We start from the raw sequence: 20,970 nt of genomic DNA, 5'->3' as shown, positions 1-20,970 counted from the left end.
GACTTAGTGTTTGACTGTGGCTGAGTCACTCAGTGCCTCAGTTTCCTCATTTCTAGTATGGGAATAATTCTGTTTCCTCCCACCTGAGAGCTTAATTCACTAATGTTTGTGAAGTACTTTGAGATCAMTGAAGAAACAGCACCGTGTAAGTGTGGAGAATTTTTTTTAATTGGGGTCCAGATGGAAGCTTCTTAAATTAGGCATATCACTTTCAAATATGGACTGTGTGAAAGTAGTTCATGTTCCCAGCTCTGTTCCAGACTGTAGTGTTCATTAGTGACTTGCTAAAATCTCAACTCCAAGAAATAGGTGATGGTCATATGGGGATGTAATTTTAAAATTAATGTTTTCTTTTACAGATCTTTTCCAATGATGGCCAGTTCAAAAGCCGTTTTGGCATACGAGGAAGGTCTCCTGGCCAGCTGCAGCGGCCAACAGGAGTGGCTGTGCATCCCAGTGGTGACATCATTATTGCAGACTATGATAACAAATGGGTTAGCATATTCTCATCAGATGGAAAATTTAAGGTACGAGTTACTATGTGAACTCTCCCGAGCTTTCTTTGTCTTRCAAAGGAATGCAAAGTTACATTGTTTTTCAAGAAACTGCATAGTTTGGCTGTAACTTAGTCTAAATTCCATTGCTGTGACGTGCARCCCCCTGACACAGCCACACTGTGTAATTAATAGGAGGAGATCACAGCGGTAATACTAATGTCATACCAAGCAGGGACAACATGTTCCATTTGCAGGTCTAGATACTAGGTGCTTAGATTCCRTAATTTAAGGTGGAGGATAGCTGGTGCCAGCAGGGCTAGTTGGACTAGCTCAGCARCCTGCACATCATTAGCACTCCGGTTGCACAGGAGGGTGTGTGCACACAAGCTGATAGMTGATATATGTATGCACACACACAAACACAGAATCTTACAGGGAGTACATGAAGCTCTTCAGTGACATATGGAGGAGAAAAAGAAGGTATCAGACTGATGGTGACTTCCTCTTTTATTCCATACTAATCAGCAAATAAAGTGTRTAATTCATGTATGATCCTGTGGGTAATAAAAGCCAGGAAGGGTAATCCAGGGTGTTCTTCCAGTGCTACAGTATAGACAGRAACATTTTAGGTGGTGTGTTGTACTCTGAAAAGACTGAAAGACAGTAATGGTGTTGTAGATTGCAGAAATCAGAAATTCTGAGGAAAGCACACCTCATATTTTCATAGCAACTCTGATCCCTTTAATGGGAGTAAAATAAGAYGGCAGCTACTACACTGCACTGGTGATTTCCAATGTGCAATATTTATCTTGCTTGGGTTCAGGTGCAGTTCCAGAGAGAATTAAAGGCTGCCTCCATTTGGTGCTGTTCTCTGAATGCATGTTACCAAGTCTGGTGATGCACACTAAAGAGAGCCACCTCTGGCAGAGGTTAGCAGTACTCACTGCTCTTCGGGATCGTGGACCTGCAGGGAAATTTCTACTGCAGGTACTTAGTTCTGAAGTCCTGCATTGGAGAGAAATGGCCTGTTTGGCTAATTTTCTGGCCTAATGACCAAAAAGCTCAGGTTCTGAGCTGCTCACCTGCACACCAAGAAATGGCCTTCCTCTGAACAGTCTTTGCAAAGTGACAAATGCAAATAGGCAATGGTGCTCACATAGTCCTCAGTGACCGCCATCTGAGAAACAGATGTGTATGCTTTTAGAAGCATCCACATCAAGTATAGACTTGAAGCTAAATAAAACAATACTAAAATGTAATGCAAGTCTTAAAAAATACAAATTATTGCATTTGCAGAGAGCATGAAATTTTATTTGTCAAGTAATTTTGAAAACACAGCTACACAGGCAWACCTTGGTTTTCGCTGAAGTCCTTAAATGAAATGAAATGAAAACACCAAAACAGACCCCAAAGAAAGATGTAATTTAGTTAAGAATTCAAATACTCTGGGTATCCTAAGTGTGTTTTAAATAATTATTAACATCTTTAATATGAACTGGCTTGAACTGGGCACAGAACATGGAGGGCTTGTTTTCCTTCCTTCTTAAGACATGCTGTAAATCCAGCATTTTGRATGGTGCCARYTCTGGAGGAAAAAGCTCTGGAGAAGCCAGGACCCTATGTGTGATATACTACCAGCAGGGAGACAGGTATTGAAAAAAATGAATTATTAATGTAGTTCCTCTGATGTGAAGCCTAGTTTTGTTTTCAGGCAGTGTTTTTGTTRGATTGCAAAAGCTGTGTAATGTTGGCAATGTTTGTATGATTAATAAAATTAATGTGTTAGATTTCATAGTTCTTGGGAATAGACTGATTAAATGAGAGATGAAACATCAGTGATATTAAATACTATTTTTAGATTAAATGAAATAAGCCATATTTATGAGAGGAAAAATAAACAAATGTTTGTAGAAGTATTTTTTTATACAGAGGGTAGGCATAAGCATAGATGTGCAGGAGCTGAGTACAGGGCAGGTGGCAGAGCACGTGTGTGGGGAGGGCAGGAGCGGGGCAGGGGGAGCACTGGGATGGAGCCCGGGATGGGCACTGGGCACAGGGCCACACTGTGTGCAGCTCTAAAGGGAGTAGGGTCCTGTGTTGGTGCAGCAGTGGTTCAGGGGGTCCTGTGCTGCTCCAGTGTCGCTGGAGAGCTGTGCTGGGGAGGAGGGGTGTGAGTGGGGTGAGCACAGGGCATGGGGGAACTGTGGGTTGGGAGGTCATGTCCACCAAGGGTGAGGCTGTGATATAGGSCACAGTCCATGCCATGAAGGCATGGGGCCTGGATTGAGCATGGTGGTGCAGGACTAGGAGTTGGACTCAATGATCCTTGTGGGGTGGGTGGGTCCCTTTCCAACTCAAGGCATTTTTCTATGATGGGGTTTAATAAAATATATTTGAAGCATAGATATAACAGATCTAGCCTGTGAGAATCTGGGCAAARCCTTGTAATTTCTGGTGTGCTGGCAATGGTAATTCTTACAGGGACATTGTCATATTAAATTGGGAGCACTTGCAAAGGTAACAGAGAGAGAGAGAAAGGAATAATGGCATTTGCCTTCCAAGGTYTGCAAGTTATTTTGTAAGACCTCCGATGCAGGTGTCCTGCTAGCTGTTAAGTCAGCATTATTAGGGGGCTGTTTTGAGCTTAATCTAACTAGGTTTGGTGTTGTCCCCGTCTTTCTTTATTTACATACCCTTACTCTCCCTTAGTGGAATTTTAATAGTCATGTGAGCCATAAGGCAAATTTCCCTGGAGCCAGGCCCAGGCGTCTCCCTGATTACAGCACTGGACTGACWCCCCTTGGCAACCTCCCCTGTTAGGCAGAAAAGTGTCACCTTCCTCAGTTGCTGGCAGCAACAAAGACAGAGTTCTGTTTTCTCAAGGCTGCAGAACTTACATAATGCAGAGGCGGACAAACTCCAAGGTTGCACCAAAACACAAGCTTCTTCAAACAAAAGGCTGGATTATCCTGTAAATGATAAAGACTCAGATTGGGCCTTAGGATTTGGGGCTTTTGTTCCTGGCTATGCCACAGATCTCATGGGTGACTATGACCTTCCTTTTCACTTCTCAGTGCTTTATTTTCCTCACCTATAAAAGGCAGATAACAGTGCTGGCTTCCTCTGTCAAGTACTCTGAAAATGCTTAAGAAAACTGTTGTAGCAGATATAGCACTAGGCTAAGCAGAGAGGGCATGATGAAGCAACTATCAGCTCCTCACCAGTGTGGTGTTCAAAACTAGTGAAGGAACTGAACAGCAGAGCCAAGAGGATGATTCCTGTTCCTCTGAGAATTGTTTTCTTTCTGGTCTTGAAGAGTTGTATATAAAACGAGGATCTTGTATTAAACCAAACTGGGCTGCAAGTCAAGATYAAGTTTACATAAGTGGCAAAAGATGAAAGGAAACATTTTACATGCCAGACTTCTTTTTCCTTGTCTCATTAGAAGAATTAAGGAAAGAGCTGTCTGAAGCTGGTTTCATGTTCAAATAAGAATAGGTAATGTGGTTAAATGGTTGCAATTGAATATTGACAATCATATGAATAATAAATCCACTTATTGTATGATATTGCAATRTGTGACAAAGTTGTCTGCTTATGAGGCAAGTTCTCAAACAAGAAAAGATGGTATGTGGAAGTTTGTAATTAATTCCTGACAATCTTGAACCTTTCAGACAGCAACAAGATTGGTAAAGTTAAACTTAGCCCTAACACACTTACTCCTGCTGTGGAAAAGTCTTCGTAGATTTTTATATTTTTTTTTTACCTCTAGAAATATCCCACAATAGAATATTTTCCAGCCTGGTGGGGTGACTTCATAAACACATGTTTGAAACCAGTCTAGATTTCTGTGATCCTATAGGGCTCATAATGTCTTGGGACATAACGTCCTTGACTGAATTAAATTAAACACATTATTTGTATTAAGGGTTTACATGATTCATTATACTGTATTCACTTCTAATGGAAAAAAAAGCCTGAAAATACTTCCATTCATACATTTAACAGGAGTGACTGGGTTTCATAATGTTCTGCTCTAAATAATCAAACCTATAATTCTAAGAAACTTTCTGAAATAAAAGAATACAAAGAATATRTTCAGCCAGATCCAGTAATGTGTCATCAGCATATTTCGATCTAAACTGGAAACAGATTTTYAGTAAAAAGCATTGCAAACTAGCTGGGCATATTTTATTGCTGCTTGCAAATTATATTTTAAACCTGGCCCAAGAATAGTGATTTTTATTACTCTCTCAGCACTGAGTGCCCATTAATGTAGTATGTGATTTATTCATTATATTTTTCCATATGTGTTTATATGGGCAGGAAGACACTGTACTCATGAGTCTGAGTCATTTTCCATAGGAATCCTGGAAAGATGGTAAGGAGGTGGTGCAATGCTCAAGCAGACAACAACATGGGCATCCCAAAGGAAAGAGGGGAATATGATTTAATCACCCCAAAGGAAAAACATCAACAGGTTTGCATCTGATTTATAGTTTTGCAGCTTTGTTTTTATGCAAACCTGAATACATTTTGTAGGTCTGCTCATATGTTTCCCCTGGTGAACACAAAATAATTTTTAACAGTTTTTCTTGGGGTATTTTATCATGATTCAATTAGGTAGATTATGCCTAAATATTTTGCAATTTATAACAGTATATGTACGTGAACATAAAACTGACACATGATCATTGCATGTTGGCTAAGCATAGTCTTGAAGCTGCAAGATTWACTCACTGAAATTTTCTTCATTGGAGACTGAAAAAAGGTTGTGCAGTAGCTTGGTAGCTGCCATCTTCAGGGAACCCAGGTGGCTTAATTTYAGGATGGTTCCTATTTTTATGGCAACCCCACCTATGAGAACGTACCATGAAATAGGAGGGTGGAACTTACTATGGGTAGGAGAGCTCCTTCTGTTTGCTTTGAAAACATCAGGGACATGAGAGAAGAGAGAAATGAGTTAGGCACTGGATTTTCTCCATGCCTTATAATCTGTCCCACTGCTGCAGACCAGTTGCAGGAGGGTGGGGAGAGGGACAGAGAAATCAGAAGTAGATGTGGTAGTTGGGGACATGGTTTAATAGTAAACATGACAGTGTGAGGTTAATGCTTGGACTCAGAGGGCTTTTCCAGCCTAAATGATYTTATGATTGTAAGYATTGCTTRTTCTAGGGGATGATCTGTCTCACTCTGCAAAGGCAGTGAGGTGAAAGGTGGCCTTGTTTCTTAAATAAGATTAATATCTTAGTATCTATTTCATTTATATTCCAATGCAAACAGAAAAATGAGCTCTTCAGCAAGATACGGACCTCAGTTTGTAGGATGTGTCTTTCACAACTAACTACATGATCTGGAAGTTCTGTAATCCATAATTTCAACTCAGCCTGTTTGGTGGCTTGCCTGTCCAGTACAGACTTTTGAAAGCAGCCTGGCTAAGTACTTTCAAATCTGTCCATCAATTAAAAACAAAAACAAAACAAAAACAAACAAAAAAAAAAGGCTAAAAGCAGGATGCAAGTTGCTCCCTTCCAATGCAAACAATTAGGGATCTATAACCTTTTTTAATTGAAAGGTCAAAACTCAACTGATTTAATGTAGACTAAAATAGTTTCTGGAATTTCTGCCTAAAAAAAGAGCAGAATGGTGAAAAATGTGRAATGGATTGCGAGCTGATTCTAGAGACTTCTTGCTCTGTTGCTTAGATCCTCCTTTTAGAACCCTTTCTTTTYCAACCTTCTAAAGAATGCTTCTGACATTTTAGGATTTGACAGCTCTCTAGCCTTTTCAAATAATTTACTGTTGTGAGATCCATCTCATCTCCATTGAATGTTTTTYCTTTGAAATATTGTACACAATTCCCCTCCTGTTGCTGATTATGATGGCAGATGGTCTTGGTAGTCAYAAGGCCTATTTAAAATTATGGAAATACTTTTATTTACCTAAGACAGGAACAAGCTTTGATTTGTTTAGTGTTTCAAAGATTGCTTCATTTTCTGTTTGGCAACACGATCCTCTCTCCTTTGCAGTTTTCATCTGACASTTGATGTGTCTAAGCAGCAAGTGAAGCAATCTCGTATGGAATCTGGTGTAAGATAGAGAGGTTAGCCTGAGATTTAGCTCTGCTCTGATTCTTTCCAAGAGCACTCAGAAGGTGCTGGTGTCTTACTAACGCAAGAAATGCAACAGAGGGCATCATAACCTACATCCCACCCAGCCCTGATGCTCCAAGAGCTTCTCTGACTGCTTTGATGCAGGCGGTGATAAAGACATGTTTCCCTGTCTATAAAGCTGGTGGTTGGACTCAGGGACTAGCATGCAATAGGAGACAAAAGTCCTTTCTGCTTGTCTGCCTGTCCTGCTGGGACCCTAATGCTGGATATACAGACATTTCTGACAGGTGCTGTCATTCATCAAGTCACACAAATCTGATGATTGTATTTCTGATGAGTTGTATATTTGGACTCAGTTGCTGAGGCAGCAGATTTTTCAGTCTAGAAAAGACATACAGAAAGCAGACTTTATTTTCAACTGAAGAAGAAATTATAAATTACACAGTAAGAGCTAATAAAAACAATCACTTCCAACTTTTGATGAAAAAAAACCCTCTCTATTCTGCTGTGTGCCTGTAATACAATCTTTAAACAGTACTAACTAATTTCTATCATGCCAACATGTTTTCCTGTTTTGTATTTTCCCTTTTAGACCAAAATTGGGTCTGGAAAGCTCATGGGTCCTAAAGGCGTTTCGGTGGATCGAAATGGACACATCATTGTAGTGGACAATAAAGCATGCTGTGTCTTCATCTTCCAGCCAAATGGGAAAATAGTCACCAGGTTCGGTAGTCGAGGAAATGGTGACAAGCAGTTTGCAGGTACACTTGATGGTAATATGTAAATCCCCTTTTCTTGCCTCTTCTGCTCACACTTGCATGATGTTTGAGCATGTTGAAGATGCTTTATCCCACTCATTTATCCTCTGGGGGAGAGCTTCTGTAGACATACAGCTCCTATTCGCTTCATCATTTGCTTGATTGGTCAAGCAGACTGCAACATCTGTTCTGCAAATGTAACTGTAACCAAATTGTTTCATCTGCCTTCCTGTGCCTGGAAGCATKTGAGATCAGTGACCCAAGAAAGACTGATTTTAACTAGCATTTTGTAAGTGCTTTGTAATTGCCCCACTAAGCTGTTCATCATCATCAACTCAAACGTGCTTTGTGTTTCCAATCATCAGATACACAAAACCCGATGCCCTAAGTGGTCTCTCCTAGAAAATGAGTGTAATGGGGTAGTGTTAAGATTGAAATCAGGAAGACGGAGTTAAGGGACAGCCAATGTAAGTTTGGGGAAATCGCCATTTATACTCAGCTGACTGCTGGCACATGGTGTCTTTCAAGTAGAACATGCAATTAAGTTTAAAAAAAAAACCAACCCCAACTAATATATTTTTAGTGAATAGATGTTCTTTCAAGATTTGAAATGAAGAGGCCAAATTAGGTATGCAGGTCATTTTACAGATGTTGGGTCATTTTTAGTATGCAGTTTCATTGGTCTGATGTTTTGACTGATCCATAGTGAAAGAGAGGAACAGGATCAATGTGGTTTTATCTTGAGATCTCTTGCAATATCTTATGGCATCATATAAATAATTTACTATTATTATTAATAATAATAATGATTTATAATATAAATGATTTATGAAAGCTTGGGCTCTCACACAGCTAAATTTTCTGGGTATCTAAATTTCTTTTAATTTGAAAATTTGCAAATCTGCAAGAATACCTCCTGCAACTAACTAGGCAAATACTTCCTAACAGAATTGAGAAATGCATCACCTCTTCTTGCTGATAGGTTAGAGAAAACAGGTGAATCGTCAATACAGTGTTTTCAGTGTAAAATTTTTCATCTTTTTTATACTTTACCCTGATACGCTGTGAAAATTGAAACTGATCTCTGTTCTGTTCAATAACTCAAAATAGCTAAACCAAGTGTTTTAATTTGGGTACTTGCCTGTTTCCAAGCTACCATTTGTTTTTTACTCAAATTTGCACACATATTTCAGTACACACAATGTAAAGCAAAAAATGCCCTTTTTCCCCTGACAGTGGTCTTCYAGGTAACTTTTCTATTTATTCTAAAACTTGTTAGCTCAAATGCTTGTAAGACATGAGCACATAACACACAAGAGATTTCAATTAAGATTTTACAGGAACATTTTTTATAACCATTTTCAGTGTATATACAACTTCAAGCTTAAGCACTACATGTTTTATCTTATTAATAATAATAAGCCCATAAATCTCAGCATAGTCATATGTATACAAGGGAGGGGAAAATGAACAATGCTTATTGGTAACAATAGCTGACAACTGGTTGAAAAAGAAATTATGTTTACTACAAGCATGCTGAGCTTTAAAAGAAAAAAACATTAACTAAAATTACAGTGAATTTGAAATTGATATTCCCAATTTGACTGCTGTTGCTCAGAAACCAAACATAATATTCTGACAGGCTGTTTTTTTTTTTTGTTTTTTTTTTAATTAAACCATACTTTTTATTTTAATGAAATTTCTGTTTTTTTTTCTTCTTCTGCATTGCAGGTCCTCATTTTGCGGCTGTAAACAGCAACAATGAAATTATCATTACAGATTTTCATAACCATTCTGTCAAGGTACTGTCAATTAATAGCAACTTGGAAGTTTATTACCATTTCAATTTTATTTTAGTACTTTCTTGGGGAAAATAAAGTATTGTTAAAATCAAAGAGATCACAGACCATATGTATAAGCTCTGCTATAAGGACAACCCTTTCAGAGAAGTTTGCATGCAGTACATTGCTTRGTGAAGATATAGTCCATTGCCTTTGGTGTCACTATAATGGTCTCTAATTAAATTGCTTAAATGTAAGTTGTAGCTGAGATAAATAATTTCAACTTACTTACTTTTTTTAGCCCTCTGCCAAACCTGTTATTGACCCTGTGTTCTGTCCTCTTTTAAGAGTCTGGCATTTGAATTTCCGAGTAAAAGCTTTCCAAATTGCTRGTTGAATAAAATTATAACAAAGTAAAGATACGTGACCGTCTTTAAATTCCATACCTATAAGCTTTAAGATTACTGGGTCCATTTGACAACATGATTCTCCTAAAATCCATGTAATGATTAGTTTTCATTCAGCAMCTCCTGCACTGGGTAGAACTGGCTGCTAGTCCTTACAGCTAGGGGAAGTCCTGAGTCACAGCCTGTGGTGTGGTAGAAAGTATATTGGTTAGTCCCAGATAATAAAYTAATAAACAGTAATAGTAATAAACCAAAACAAGGAAATATGCTGAGATGTGTTGGCAAATGTATTTGAAGGAGATCCAGGCCATGTCAGGAATCACTCACCTGTGTGTGTTTGTTCTCAGGCTTTCCCTTTCAAACACTTCCCTTGTGTGCTCTTGTGCCTTCCCTTTACAGGAAGCAGCAGCAGGAGGACACAGGCAGGATGCTGTTCCACCTGGGTTCTCAGGACATGTGTGTCAGTGCCACACACGTTGCAACAAAATCCCTGGCATTTCACCTAATGCCTGTTTTGACAGAACACAAAAATGAACCCTCAGTCTGTTCTTGATTGAAAAAAAATAATTTTATATATTCATCTGAAATAGGAAGCTGCTGCYTGAGCTTAGACACCTTTGTGTCCTGAGCAGTGCTGTGTCACCTAGATTTGAAATAGCAATCTTGATTGTATATCCTTTTGGAATTAGTGAGGAAGTAACTGCTTACGGTTTGGATTACAACACAGAAACCAAGACTGCTGCCGGAGCCCTAAAGCAGCAGGAGGCCTATGACTCTGTAAATTACCTCTCCACAAGCAAGGTTTGCCTGGTAACAAGAAAGCCCGGAGAGGCTCAACAGCAAGGGCAAACTGAAACGGGGAAAAAAAAGCAAGTGAAGGGATGTAAGGAGTGTGGCATCTTAGAGAATTTATAATTATTACTTTTCTAATGAGAACAGAGTGTCCCATCTGTCTGGTGTGACTCAGTGGGATAAAAATGTTACTTGTTACAATTTGGTACTAACTGGAAAAGATGCTTTTTTTTGTAGTGTTCTCTAAATTGGTACATATTACTGTTGACACTCTGGAGAGTTTATAATCTGAGAGCAGAGAGTACATCTTCTCTTAAATAATAAATTAGTTTATAAATAACTGAATAAATTAATTTCACTCTTAGGAGTCCCAATGCTGCTTCCTGTCACCAGTGTCTTGAATTAAATAAGCTCACGCAGCAACATTTTTCTCCTGCCCCAATTAACCTTCAAGGATGTTCCTTCCCTCAGGCATCTTMTGTGGAAAATCCTGTGCAATGTCCTTCTTTCTCCTTTGGTCACTTTAGCCCAGGGAGACAGCAATATATCTTTGCCTGTTTTTCTCATTGGTTGGATTTTTAAAAAATTTTCTGTAATCATCTGAGGCATTAACCTCAGGTGTTCTTCATTAATTTCCTTCCCCAAATGTTTTTTCTCTGTTCACTGTGGGTGTTCAAGAACAGAATGATTTCCTGACGTTTTCCACCTTCAGTTGCACTTCAGGATGCACTTGGCACTTGTCAGGTCCTTGCATTCTTGTGCAAGCCACAGTCAGTCTCTAAGAACACTGTTGTATCTTGTGGTGTAGCTGGGCCTGGGTCCAAGATCGACCAAAATATTTTAGAAATGGCTGTGGTACAATGTAAATTACACATTTTGTATCTCATTTGGTCCCATTGGTGCATCCAGGTCACTGACAGAACAGTCATTGATCAGTTCTATCTTTCTGCTGTCTAAACCTGTTACCATCACAGAGAATTCAGTTGCTGAACTGAGTATAGAGAGAGCAGCATGCCACGATTCGCAATGTGTGTTAGATGATGGAAGTCAGAGAAGAGACCATCTGYTCCATTGTGTTTGAGTTCTGCAGAAACAAAGAACCCAGTGCTGTRTCTGCATTCAGCTCCTTTAATTCAAGATTCACAAGCTGCAGAAGGATTCTGGGGCTCTCTGCCTCTGTGTTTGCAATGAATCAGATGTTAAGTGAGAAAGGAAACACTGTATGGTGTAATGGAGTGGAGGGAGATATGGGCACACTGTCTTCAGTGTGTTTGGGTGTGTTGGGGCTGTGTGTTCCTGGGAACTCTTCAATTCCTACTTTAATTACCAGATGAACTGGTAGYTCCAGATTGCTAATACTTGATACTGTGCCATATTCAGGTTTTTGTTTTAACCCATACAGGTATTTAACCAGGAGGGAGAATTCATGCTGAAGTTTGGATCAAATGGAGAAGGAAATGGACAATTTAATGCACCAACTGGAGTAGCTGTAGATTCTAATGGAAATATTATCGTAGCAGATTGGGGAAACAGCCGAATACAGGTAGAAATTTCTGTATTTCAAACATGCTTAATTAAAAAACTAATGGATTGGTAACTGGCCACTGGAGTCTTCAGACTGCCCAAGAAACACCATCAACATTAGAAGTTATGTGGTTTCTCACACCACCCTTTCTATGCCTCCTTGCTGGCCTGTCCACTTTTAGAACTGACCTCGTTGTGGGCTTTTCAGTGTGATTGTTGGCAGCTCTGATGGCCATTGTGACCAAGGCTTTTGGCTCCAAGTAGCTCCCCAAAAGTTATTGATTACTTGGGACACTTGCAAGCATTGCTGAGATGACAGTAATTTATAATCACCATAAAAGAAGATTAGAGACATAGCGGAAAAAACGAGAAAGTAAATGACCTGAGGTGAATGCAGCAGATTTTTATCATCTTTTTAAATGTTGAGCAATTACTCTGCTTTTAAGTTGTAAGAGTTGCATGCTTTTTATCTTTTAAGTGCTAATCACAAGGTCTTCTTGTTAGCCAAAGACTACATAATAAATAACAAAGTGTATGTATCATTTCCACTGCATCTAAAATTGAGGGAGCTGCTTATGAATTGTTCTCAGGATGCACTGTCAACAGGGTAAACAAATTTCTGGCTTTCTCTGTGTGGGAACCTAAGAATCAGGCTAGCCACAACAGAAATACTTTTTAGGAAAACAAGGTGTTGGTTGAGTTCCTAATTAAGTTTGATTTATTGCAGTTGACTATTTTTAGAACAAGGAACAGCCGAGGTGCTTTTTTATTATTATTTCATTGTGTGTTCATTCTTGTCAAAGATCCTGGCAGCTTTAATTTGTTCTTTTTAGTAAGAAAATACATTTGTATAGAAACTTGCATATTATGAGATAACAGAACAGATTTTGCCCTTGTTTGTTCTAGTGTATGTCAACTGTTTCAGAAATGAGAAGTGTAACAGTATAACTGAGAGCAGACTTGTGTCCGCTACTTTTCTTTTTTATTCATAACATTTATCCTATGCTTTCTCATCCTTAAAGGTTTTTGATGGAAGTGGATCATTCTTATCCTACATTAACACCTCTGCTGACCCACTTTATGGTCCCCAAGGTCTGGCTCTTACTTCAGATGGCCACGTTGTAGTTGCAGACTCTGGAAATCACTGCTTCAAGGTCTATCGATACTTACAGTAGCAATGAGCTCTGGAGCTGGATAATCACCCACCCTGAAGAAAAAAGACTCATCCTAGAGATCCAGTGCAGGATATCTCCTACTTTGTGTTCATTTTTAATAACAAAGGAGTCTCTTATGGACTTCTTGTGATAATTTCCAAACTTGTTTACATAGGACTTGCACCTCTTACGTTTCTCACTGAACTTTTTGTTGTGTTAATAAAAAATAATTCTCTGTAACTGAATTCATAAAGACAATGTGAAATTAAACACAAACTGCAACCTATGGAACTGGAATTAATTAATTAGGCAAAAATGAGAAAAGTTTGGGAAAAGCCCCCAAAGCTTTTTGATGACTGTGAAGGATAGCTCCTGCTCAGAGCTTCCAAATTTAAGAAGTATCGTCCTTATGCATTATTTAAATAGAGGCGATCCTGGGAATCTTCTAGATCTCATTATCATGATAGGTATTACACTTTTAACATTGTTCAGTCTTACTATGTGTAACAAGTAGGTCCTTTTAGTATAAAGTTAAGTCTCACAAAATCCGTCTAACTCTAACTGTCAGACCTAACACAGCTCAATGTTTAGCACTATGAGAATCAATGCAAATTCCCTACTCATGTGGAATTAATGAAGGATTGTTTCACGCRACCGTTTTTCACTCTTCCTCTTGCTCTGTGTGCAGGAAGGACTTTGCAGAGACCTGACATTTCTATAGCTCTGGAAAAACTTAATTGTAGCGATACATTAGTGGGAGCAGAATTTCTGTATAATCACAGACCTTTTCACACCAAACTAGTTCRTTAGGATCAGGGTTATTACAATGTCAACTCAATTAACCTCATGTGTGCCACTCTTTCGTACGTGTTCATTGCCATGTTTCCTTACGGCAACTCATTGTATTAACCTATAAAATAAAATGCAGCTTCACACAGGACAGAAAGCCAGAGAAGTACCCCTGTGGAGGACCTACATTATACAACCAAAGGAACTGTGGTAAACAGAGGTTGTATAGGAAAGCCAAGGGTTACCAAAGCTATTTGTTATTATGTGATAAAAAATATGTTACAAATAAAAATGAATTTGAACCAATTTGTGAAGTCCTTCATCAAAGGGAATTTTGTTAGAGGACATAACAAAGACTGTGAGATTTGTTCCAATTTGTTTGTATGTATGTATGTATGTATGACTGATTCACATAAAAATTTTTTTAAAAAGTAATTGTGGGTTATTTCAGCAAACTGGAACGTATGTATGATATTTGACAATGGCAGTACTCTGAAAAACGACCCTTCTTTATCTGCCAGATCTCTCTCCTGTGTTCTTTGTTGAAGTATTAATTTAACTGGAAATGCTTACAGGCATGTTTTTAATGTTTGGTTTGTTGGGGGTTTTTTAAGTATGAACTTGTCCTTTCTAAAGTAGCATTGGCTTTATTCTTATTTCTRTATCCAGTGGTCAAAGGTTGGATTGCTTACTGTAGCCTAATATAGATAGAGTGGTGCTCCCTTTAAAGTGTTGTTCAGGAGCTGGTGAGCTTGCTGCCAATGCCTACACCCTGGGAAGTGCTGTCTTTCTTTTCTCATTTTTAGGGCCTTGAAACAAAAGGGCATTGGGTCAGAAACAAGGGAGTATTTTAAGCATGTTTGCAAAATGGAAAGAAATCTTAAATTACTTGTTATAAGTATTTGTCTTATTTTGAAAAGGTTAAAGTGGCTGTTTCAATGAAGTTCAGAAAAAGTAATGGTTTTTTTGTAAMGTTGCATTTGACTTGTAAAAATGCAGACCCCAGGGCTCTTAAATGGGGAGCTGGTCTGGTTTTTAATTACTGTTTCCTAAAGGTATTTCCTCTTCTTTTCCTTGTTTATCTCTTGCACATAGAGCCAATTTGCAATTTCTCGTGCAAATATACGTTCCCTTTTTTCATTGGAATAAATATTTTGTGCATGAAGCTTAAGGTTGGACTGTATAATGAAGCTAAGAAACTGGTGGTAACRTTTATGAAATATTAAAACTCAAGTTTGTTATTACTAAGAGAACAAAATGCCCTCTGCTTGAACTGAGTTTGTCCTAAAATTCTGAAGATGGTATCTCAGTCATTACACAATAAACTGTCCTATCAAAATTTAAAGAAGTTGTAAATCAGATTTTCATTCTAAGTGTCCTTAYTACACTTTCTTGCATTGGAAGGCCCTTAAATGGCACATTTATCAATGAAGAAAAGGTGTGTAGCATTTGAAATCTATTTATTAATAAAGAGAAGGGGTTGCATGGGTTCTGAGATAAAAACTTAAGAAAATGTGCTGTGGCTGTCAGTTACCATATTTAGTTCCAAATGTGGATTTTTATAATACAGTTTTACTAAGCTTTCCTGTTTACCCCTCAGAAAACATTGCCAAATCTTCTGGAACTTTGAGAAGCATGGAAATCAGATCCTAACATATGTATCAAAACAGATACTTAAAACTGTGCTATTTCATGCATATACTTTTCTTCAAAATCTTTTCAGTCTCTTTGGTCCAGTATTGTTTACCAGGATTTTAAATATCCCTTGTCAACCCAGTGCATCCTGATGAAATACTGAATTCTGCACATAACCCAGCTCAAAGCACTTAGGGGTTTTGTGGATTTTATCTTAAAATTGAGTAGTCTTTTGGATTTTCAGACATTATCTCCAGAGCAGCACTTAAAAAATGTCACTAATTTGAAGTTCCCTCTGATACCAATGCTGCCAGCTGCAGTTTCCAATTTAGTGGCATAGGGCATTCCCTTCCGAGGTCTGACCTTATCTGGCTGGCACTGGGAAACTAATAACCACATTGCTCTTACAGTGTGCTTCTGAAGCCAACTTCGCAAAATTGCTTGGCTTACAAACCTCACAAAAAGCAACCAAAGCAGAAATTCTGCACTTAAAAACTGGCAGACTTYTTTTCTCATCCAATTAAGGGAAGGTCAGAATTGCACTACGTGACTTGCTGAGTTGTTAGCATTTATTAAAGGCTTTATAGGCACGCTRCTGCCAGATTTCAGGTATAACCAAATGTCTCCTTGACTTCTCTGGAGTGCTAATGGACTAGCAGCACAGCATGAATGGTGAAAGTATGTGCTTCATTTAACTAATCTTCAACTCAAAAGTAATCTCAAAAAGTTATTAGATCTTGTGTCATACAGAGCATTTAAGGACAAACTAGCCATCTGTATTTTCATGTTTTTGTGAATAGAATAAAAGGATCTGTTCAGGTAAATCCAATCTAAACAACAGGAGAGTTTTACATAGGCTAATTCAGCATCAGTGTATTGAAAAAGAAAAGGAAAATGGTTTAGGTCAGCATTTGTCTGATGAAGATGGAGAGTTATTTACTAGTAAATGCTCATCTGTTCTTTAAAAACCAGAGGGCTTTTGATTTTATGTCAATATTTTTTATAACTAAGGATCTGTTGTTGCCATAATGAGAACTGTAAGTGCCCAATATGTTGTATTTGTTATAAAGAAATTACTTCCAGTTGTGGGAGACAGCTGGTTATGCAATCATGATATATAATGAAAATTTTCTTCCAGAATTGTGAGCAGTGATTATTTGACTTGTTTGTGGAAAGTGTACAAAAGGTTTTTGTGCTCCTGAGTGGGAAGGTTCCTAACAGGTCATTTTATTTCTGACAAATGTACAGCACTTCAGTCAATGTTTGTGAGCAACACACCTTAACCCTGACACTTTTCCTTTGGCTTTTTGAATGGGAATGTTCCCTAAGTTGCTTAGTGTAAGGCAGCAGCCCCTGATAGAAATCTCTACCAGTTGATATGCTGCAGCTTTCCAGTTCTTTTACTTTAAAAAAAAAACTATTTGTATACATTCCATCTTTGTAAGTCAATATATGTTTTGTGTATATGTAAGCCTTGCACTCTCTTGGCACTCATAATGAAATATTCTTCTCACTTGGGTTTTTGTTGTTGTTTATGTTTTTGTTTGGTTTTTTAAAATCCTATGAAGCTCAAATCAAACTGTTTCTCCTTAAGGTCAAGGATGAAGGATGCACATCAAATTGTGTGTGTGTGTGTATGTATGTGTGTGTGTGTGTGTGTGTGTTTAGTTTTAGCTTCCTGTGTGCCATGGTATTCATAACGCTTCAGCTGACAATTAAAAAAAGAATTACTCTGTCTTGGAAATGTAGGAAAACCAGAGTCAAATGTGTACCTTTACCACGCACAAAAATTTCAAATAAGAAAAATAAAGCTTGTTTCCTCTGTTAATTTAATGGTTGGGGATTTATTTTTCATATGTCTCATACTTACTGTCCCTAAAAGTAACCCCATAATGAAGGTAATTTTTTTCCAAATTTCTTCCATAACACCACAGGTCACAAGCCAAGGAAACTGATTTTTTTCACACGTGTAGACACAGAGGAAAGAGGGACTTGAGTTGTTCTTGGGAAGAAGGARCAGAATTTGAGCTCCCTTCCTTCTTCAGTCCAGGGATAAAAATTAAGATTTTCATTGGTGCCAGTAAGTAAAAACTGTAAGCTTTTCCACATGCATCACAGAAGTACACAGTACCTTTTAGCTAAAGTGTGCTATAATCTTTGAAGGGTCTGTTGCAGAAAACCAAATTAAATTATGGAGAATAGAAAATTTGCCTCTAAGAGTTCAGTCTGACTCTGTTCCTGTAAGAACAAATTTCCAGCTCATATTAACTTTAATTTTACATAGTATCTATGTCTTCTTGGTCACTGGTGAACTCTCCAAACCTGAACCATTTGAGAACTCAGTGTGACTGGGAACTTGCTCACTAAGTAAGACAGAATCTTCAGCTGCAATCATTTGACTTGGATGCAACCTCAACRCAGGGGGCTAGAGGGGTCAGTGAAACTCCCAGTGATGAGTGTCTGCTCCGTGGCAGGACAGTCAGAAGTAAGACACCTTTTTTGTGGATCTTTCCCACAAGCCCTCTAGAGGAATCCTTGTTTTATTCTTTCTTGCATGTCATAGGGAGTGTCAGCAGCCATGTTTCAAGGCCTCATTTCTCTCCTGAAGACAAACTTACTAYAACACAATGGATCAGTTTTGTTTTTCTGTCAGTCTTCAGATGAATACGTGTTCAGCAAATAGACTCTTGGTGCTGGGTGTCTATCTGCCCTGAAGTTCAGATACTTACAAAATGCTTTATTTGGCTGCCAGCTATAAGAACATCACATCTTGAAGCTGAGCAGTGTTGGTTTGACATTCAAAGCTGCAGAGCACTTGTTCCTTCCCGTGTAAAAAACAGATCATAAAGAAGAGAAGCAACAGCACTGGGTATCATGAAGCCACGGGGCTTAGTAGGTAAGACTCTTGTGACAATTCCCAGTGTCAGTTCTTACTGATAGGCTGGAAATGTATTCTGTGCATTGGATTATTACAGTAGAGGCTCTTCACCACTGAGCAAAATCAGACAGCAGAACACTAATACTGGGGAACACTAATTCCCTACTAATACTGGGGAACACAATTTTTTTTTACCAGAAAAAATCTGCAGTAAATGGCCAATCTTCTCTCCAACTCTCTTGAAGTACTTAAATACCTAAATGAGGCAGCAGAATATTTTAAAAGTTATGTAAGTAGGACTACAGAACCCAGTCTCAACAAAGAGAAACAATGTCAGGGGGAATAAGGCCAAAGTCRCTAAAGGAGCAGGTACTTTGGGCAGTCACCCTTAGCCAGGCTCTCTCTCTCTTTAGAGTGGTATCCCCTTAACATGTTCATAAATGTTTTGTTGCTCCTTAAGCTAAAGTTCTCTCTCACATCCAGCCATGCTCCTCTGCAGTTAACTATCCCCAGAGTTTTGCTGAGAGTTCATGGCAATGCTCCCTAACTTGGACCGGTCAGAAGTATCTCAGTGGAGTGGAACAGTCAATGTCATTTCTGTGGACAGATGTTCTCCCTAGGCAGGCTGCAGCTGTGCTGGTAGAAGAGATACCCAGCACTTGCTGATCATTGCTACATCCCACTGAAGGCTGCTGCCCTTCAGATGAATGCCTTGTTCCTTCAGTGAAATGCCTTGTGACCAAAATCCTACTGGTTAAGCTACTCACCTCAAGGATAACTCTAATGCTTCAGCAGCTCTGCCTAGCAAAGCTGGGGAAGCAGCAGCTAGCTTCTTACCAAGGACTTCTCACTCAAGGGTTAAATGTTTGTCTAGGGAGAACATCTGCTTACAGACCAAAAGCTCATTCAAGGATGGAATGAGGAGCAGATGCTGCAGAGACTAGCCTGTATGGGATACTCATGGATCATATTGCTTCCTGATTTGTGGCCACAGCCCGCAACAGACTGCTTGGATCCCAGGGAAGTTGGTATCACCTCCCAYGGGTGAGCATCTCCATGAACTCTCCTTGTCCTCTGTGCCTCTACTGCTGTCAGTCATAAAGGTGTGGACTGGAAAGGCTTGCTCTTCCTCTTCTMTAAACTGATCTGCTATTCGACTTGAATTCTTCTCTTCTGAAAAAATAGCTCATGTTATTAAGACTGTGCTATGGCATGTATGCATGAAAGGAACAAAATTAAGTGGGACAATTTTCATTCTCCTACTGCCTAAGCTTCCTGCCATTGTCACTTTATTGTCCTTTCAAAACAGAAATTTCTGACTGTAATTCAAGCACAGATTTGTAAGAGCAAGATGAAGAAGGGTACAAACGTCATCTTATCCAAGCATAATGTAACACTGACAAAGCACTGTATTTTCTCTAACTCAGGAACAGTGAAACGCTATTTTGGCCACTACTTAAAAATCTCAGACTCCTAGAACAGAAAGTTTAGCCCAAATTGTTAAAGCTTAAGAAAATCACAGGAAAATGAGACCAATCATCTAACAGAGAGAAACAGTTATGAGTCTCCCTTCCACATTATTTTCATCCATTGTCTTTAGAATCATAGCATATGACTAGCAGTTCTSTGAAATACCACATTTAGGCATTCTGAAGCCCATTAAAAATCTCAGGCCTTTATGAATTTTAGGAGTCATTCATACCAGTTTATGCAGTAATGGAAAACCATCCTCAAATGACAAAGCATAAGATACACCATGCATTCTCCTTTTGCCTGGGATCTCTTTTACCCCATGTTTTTTCAACTGATTAGTTTTGATCCGGTGCTGCAAAATGTGGGAGGTGTTAGAGAACCTCCCATAATAGAGCAAATTGGACTGGGTGATGTGGCCATGAATGGTCTTCAAAGYTGCCAGTGCACCTGGAGCAGCTGAGCCCAGCTGTCCCCAGGGCCCATGGCAGAGAAAACCTGCTGAGCTCCCTGCCCCACCATCACCCTAGAGCATGGCCTAATGTTTTGGAGATGGATGGGCTGTCTGGGCTGCTGCGATCACATTCAGCTGCAGAAACAAGGAATGCCTTCCAGCTGTAGTTCCAGGTGTGTGCTCCAGCCGTGTGCCGGCTCTATCTGGGGGGGACACCTGGCTGTTTGCYGCCAGTCTTTTCATGAGTTTTGGGTAGATGGGAGCACTGCTGCCTCACGTGTACTAAATGGAAGACACGAGGTACGTACCCCAAAGAGTGAGTGTCCCTCTGGAAACCCTTCCTCCCTTCTCCTCTTCCTCTACTGCAGGCAGCATGTTCAGCTCTGACACCCACCCTGCCACTCACGCGTGTTGCTCAGAGAAAACCTACACTGCAATGAGGGCTTTGCAAATGTTGCAGCAACCATTTGCTTTGCAGCATTAAAAAAACAGGGGAGCTCAGTTTTGTTCCAGGCTGTGAGGAGCAGGAAGAGGCCCACATCCTCGGGCAGCGGAGTGTCACAGGGAGCATGGGGACACACTCACTTTGAGGGCTGGCCAAAGGAAATGGAAAGCAAAAAGACAGAACAGGAGCCTTCACAGCAGATGAGGGGGTGGACCAACAGATTTTATCCTGAGTTAGCAAGTTGAAAATGTGATGCACATGAGAGAATGATAG

The 20,970-nt window shown here is 39.2% G+C and overlaps 1 protein-coding gene across 15 annotated transcripts in view; it reads left to right on the top strand.

Moving 5' to 3' along the window:
- The window catches only part of TRIM2 (tripartite motif containing 2), a 110,735-nt gene extending 93,467 nt beyond the window's left edge, over nucleotides 1-17,268 (top strand). For 14 of the 15 annotated variants that reach the window (XM_057376092.1, XM_057376183.1, XM_057376084.1 and 11 more), the window contains 5 exons: nucleotides 360-527; nucleotides 7,203-7,383; nucleotides 9,100-9,170; nucleotides 11,751-11,891; nucleotides 12,895-17,268. In XM_057376092.1, coding sequence (XP_057232075.1) covers nucleotides 360-527; nucleotides 7,203-7,383; nucleotides 9,100-9,170; nucleotides 11,751-11,891; nucleotides 12,895-13,047 — 714 coding nt within the window. In that variant the 3' untranslated portion in view covers nucleotides 13,048-17,268. The remainder of the gene's footprint in view (nucleotides 1-359; nucleotides 528-7,202; nucleotides 7,384-9,099; nucleotides 9,171-11,750; nucleotides 11,892-12,894) is intronic. The other variant, XM_057376190.1, reaches the window with a different exon arrangement.
- The last annotated feature ends 3,702 nt before the right edge of the window (nucleotides 17,269-20,970 follow it).

Source organism: Malurus melanocephalus, unplaced genomic scaffold (genome assembly GCF_030028575.1).
Source record: "Malurus melanocephalus ecotype Western Australia unplaced genomic scaffold, MMel_1.1 scaffold_9, whole genome shotgun sequence".
Lineage (NCBI taxonomy): Eukaryota > Metazoa > Chordata > Aves > Passeriformes > Maluridae > Malurus > Malurus melanocephalus.
This window is presented reverse-complemented; position numbering and strand designations above follow the sequence as displayed.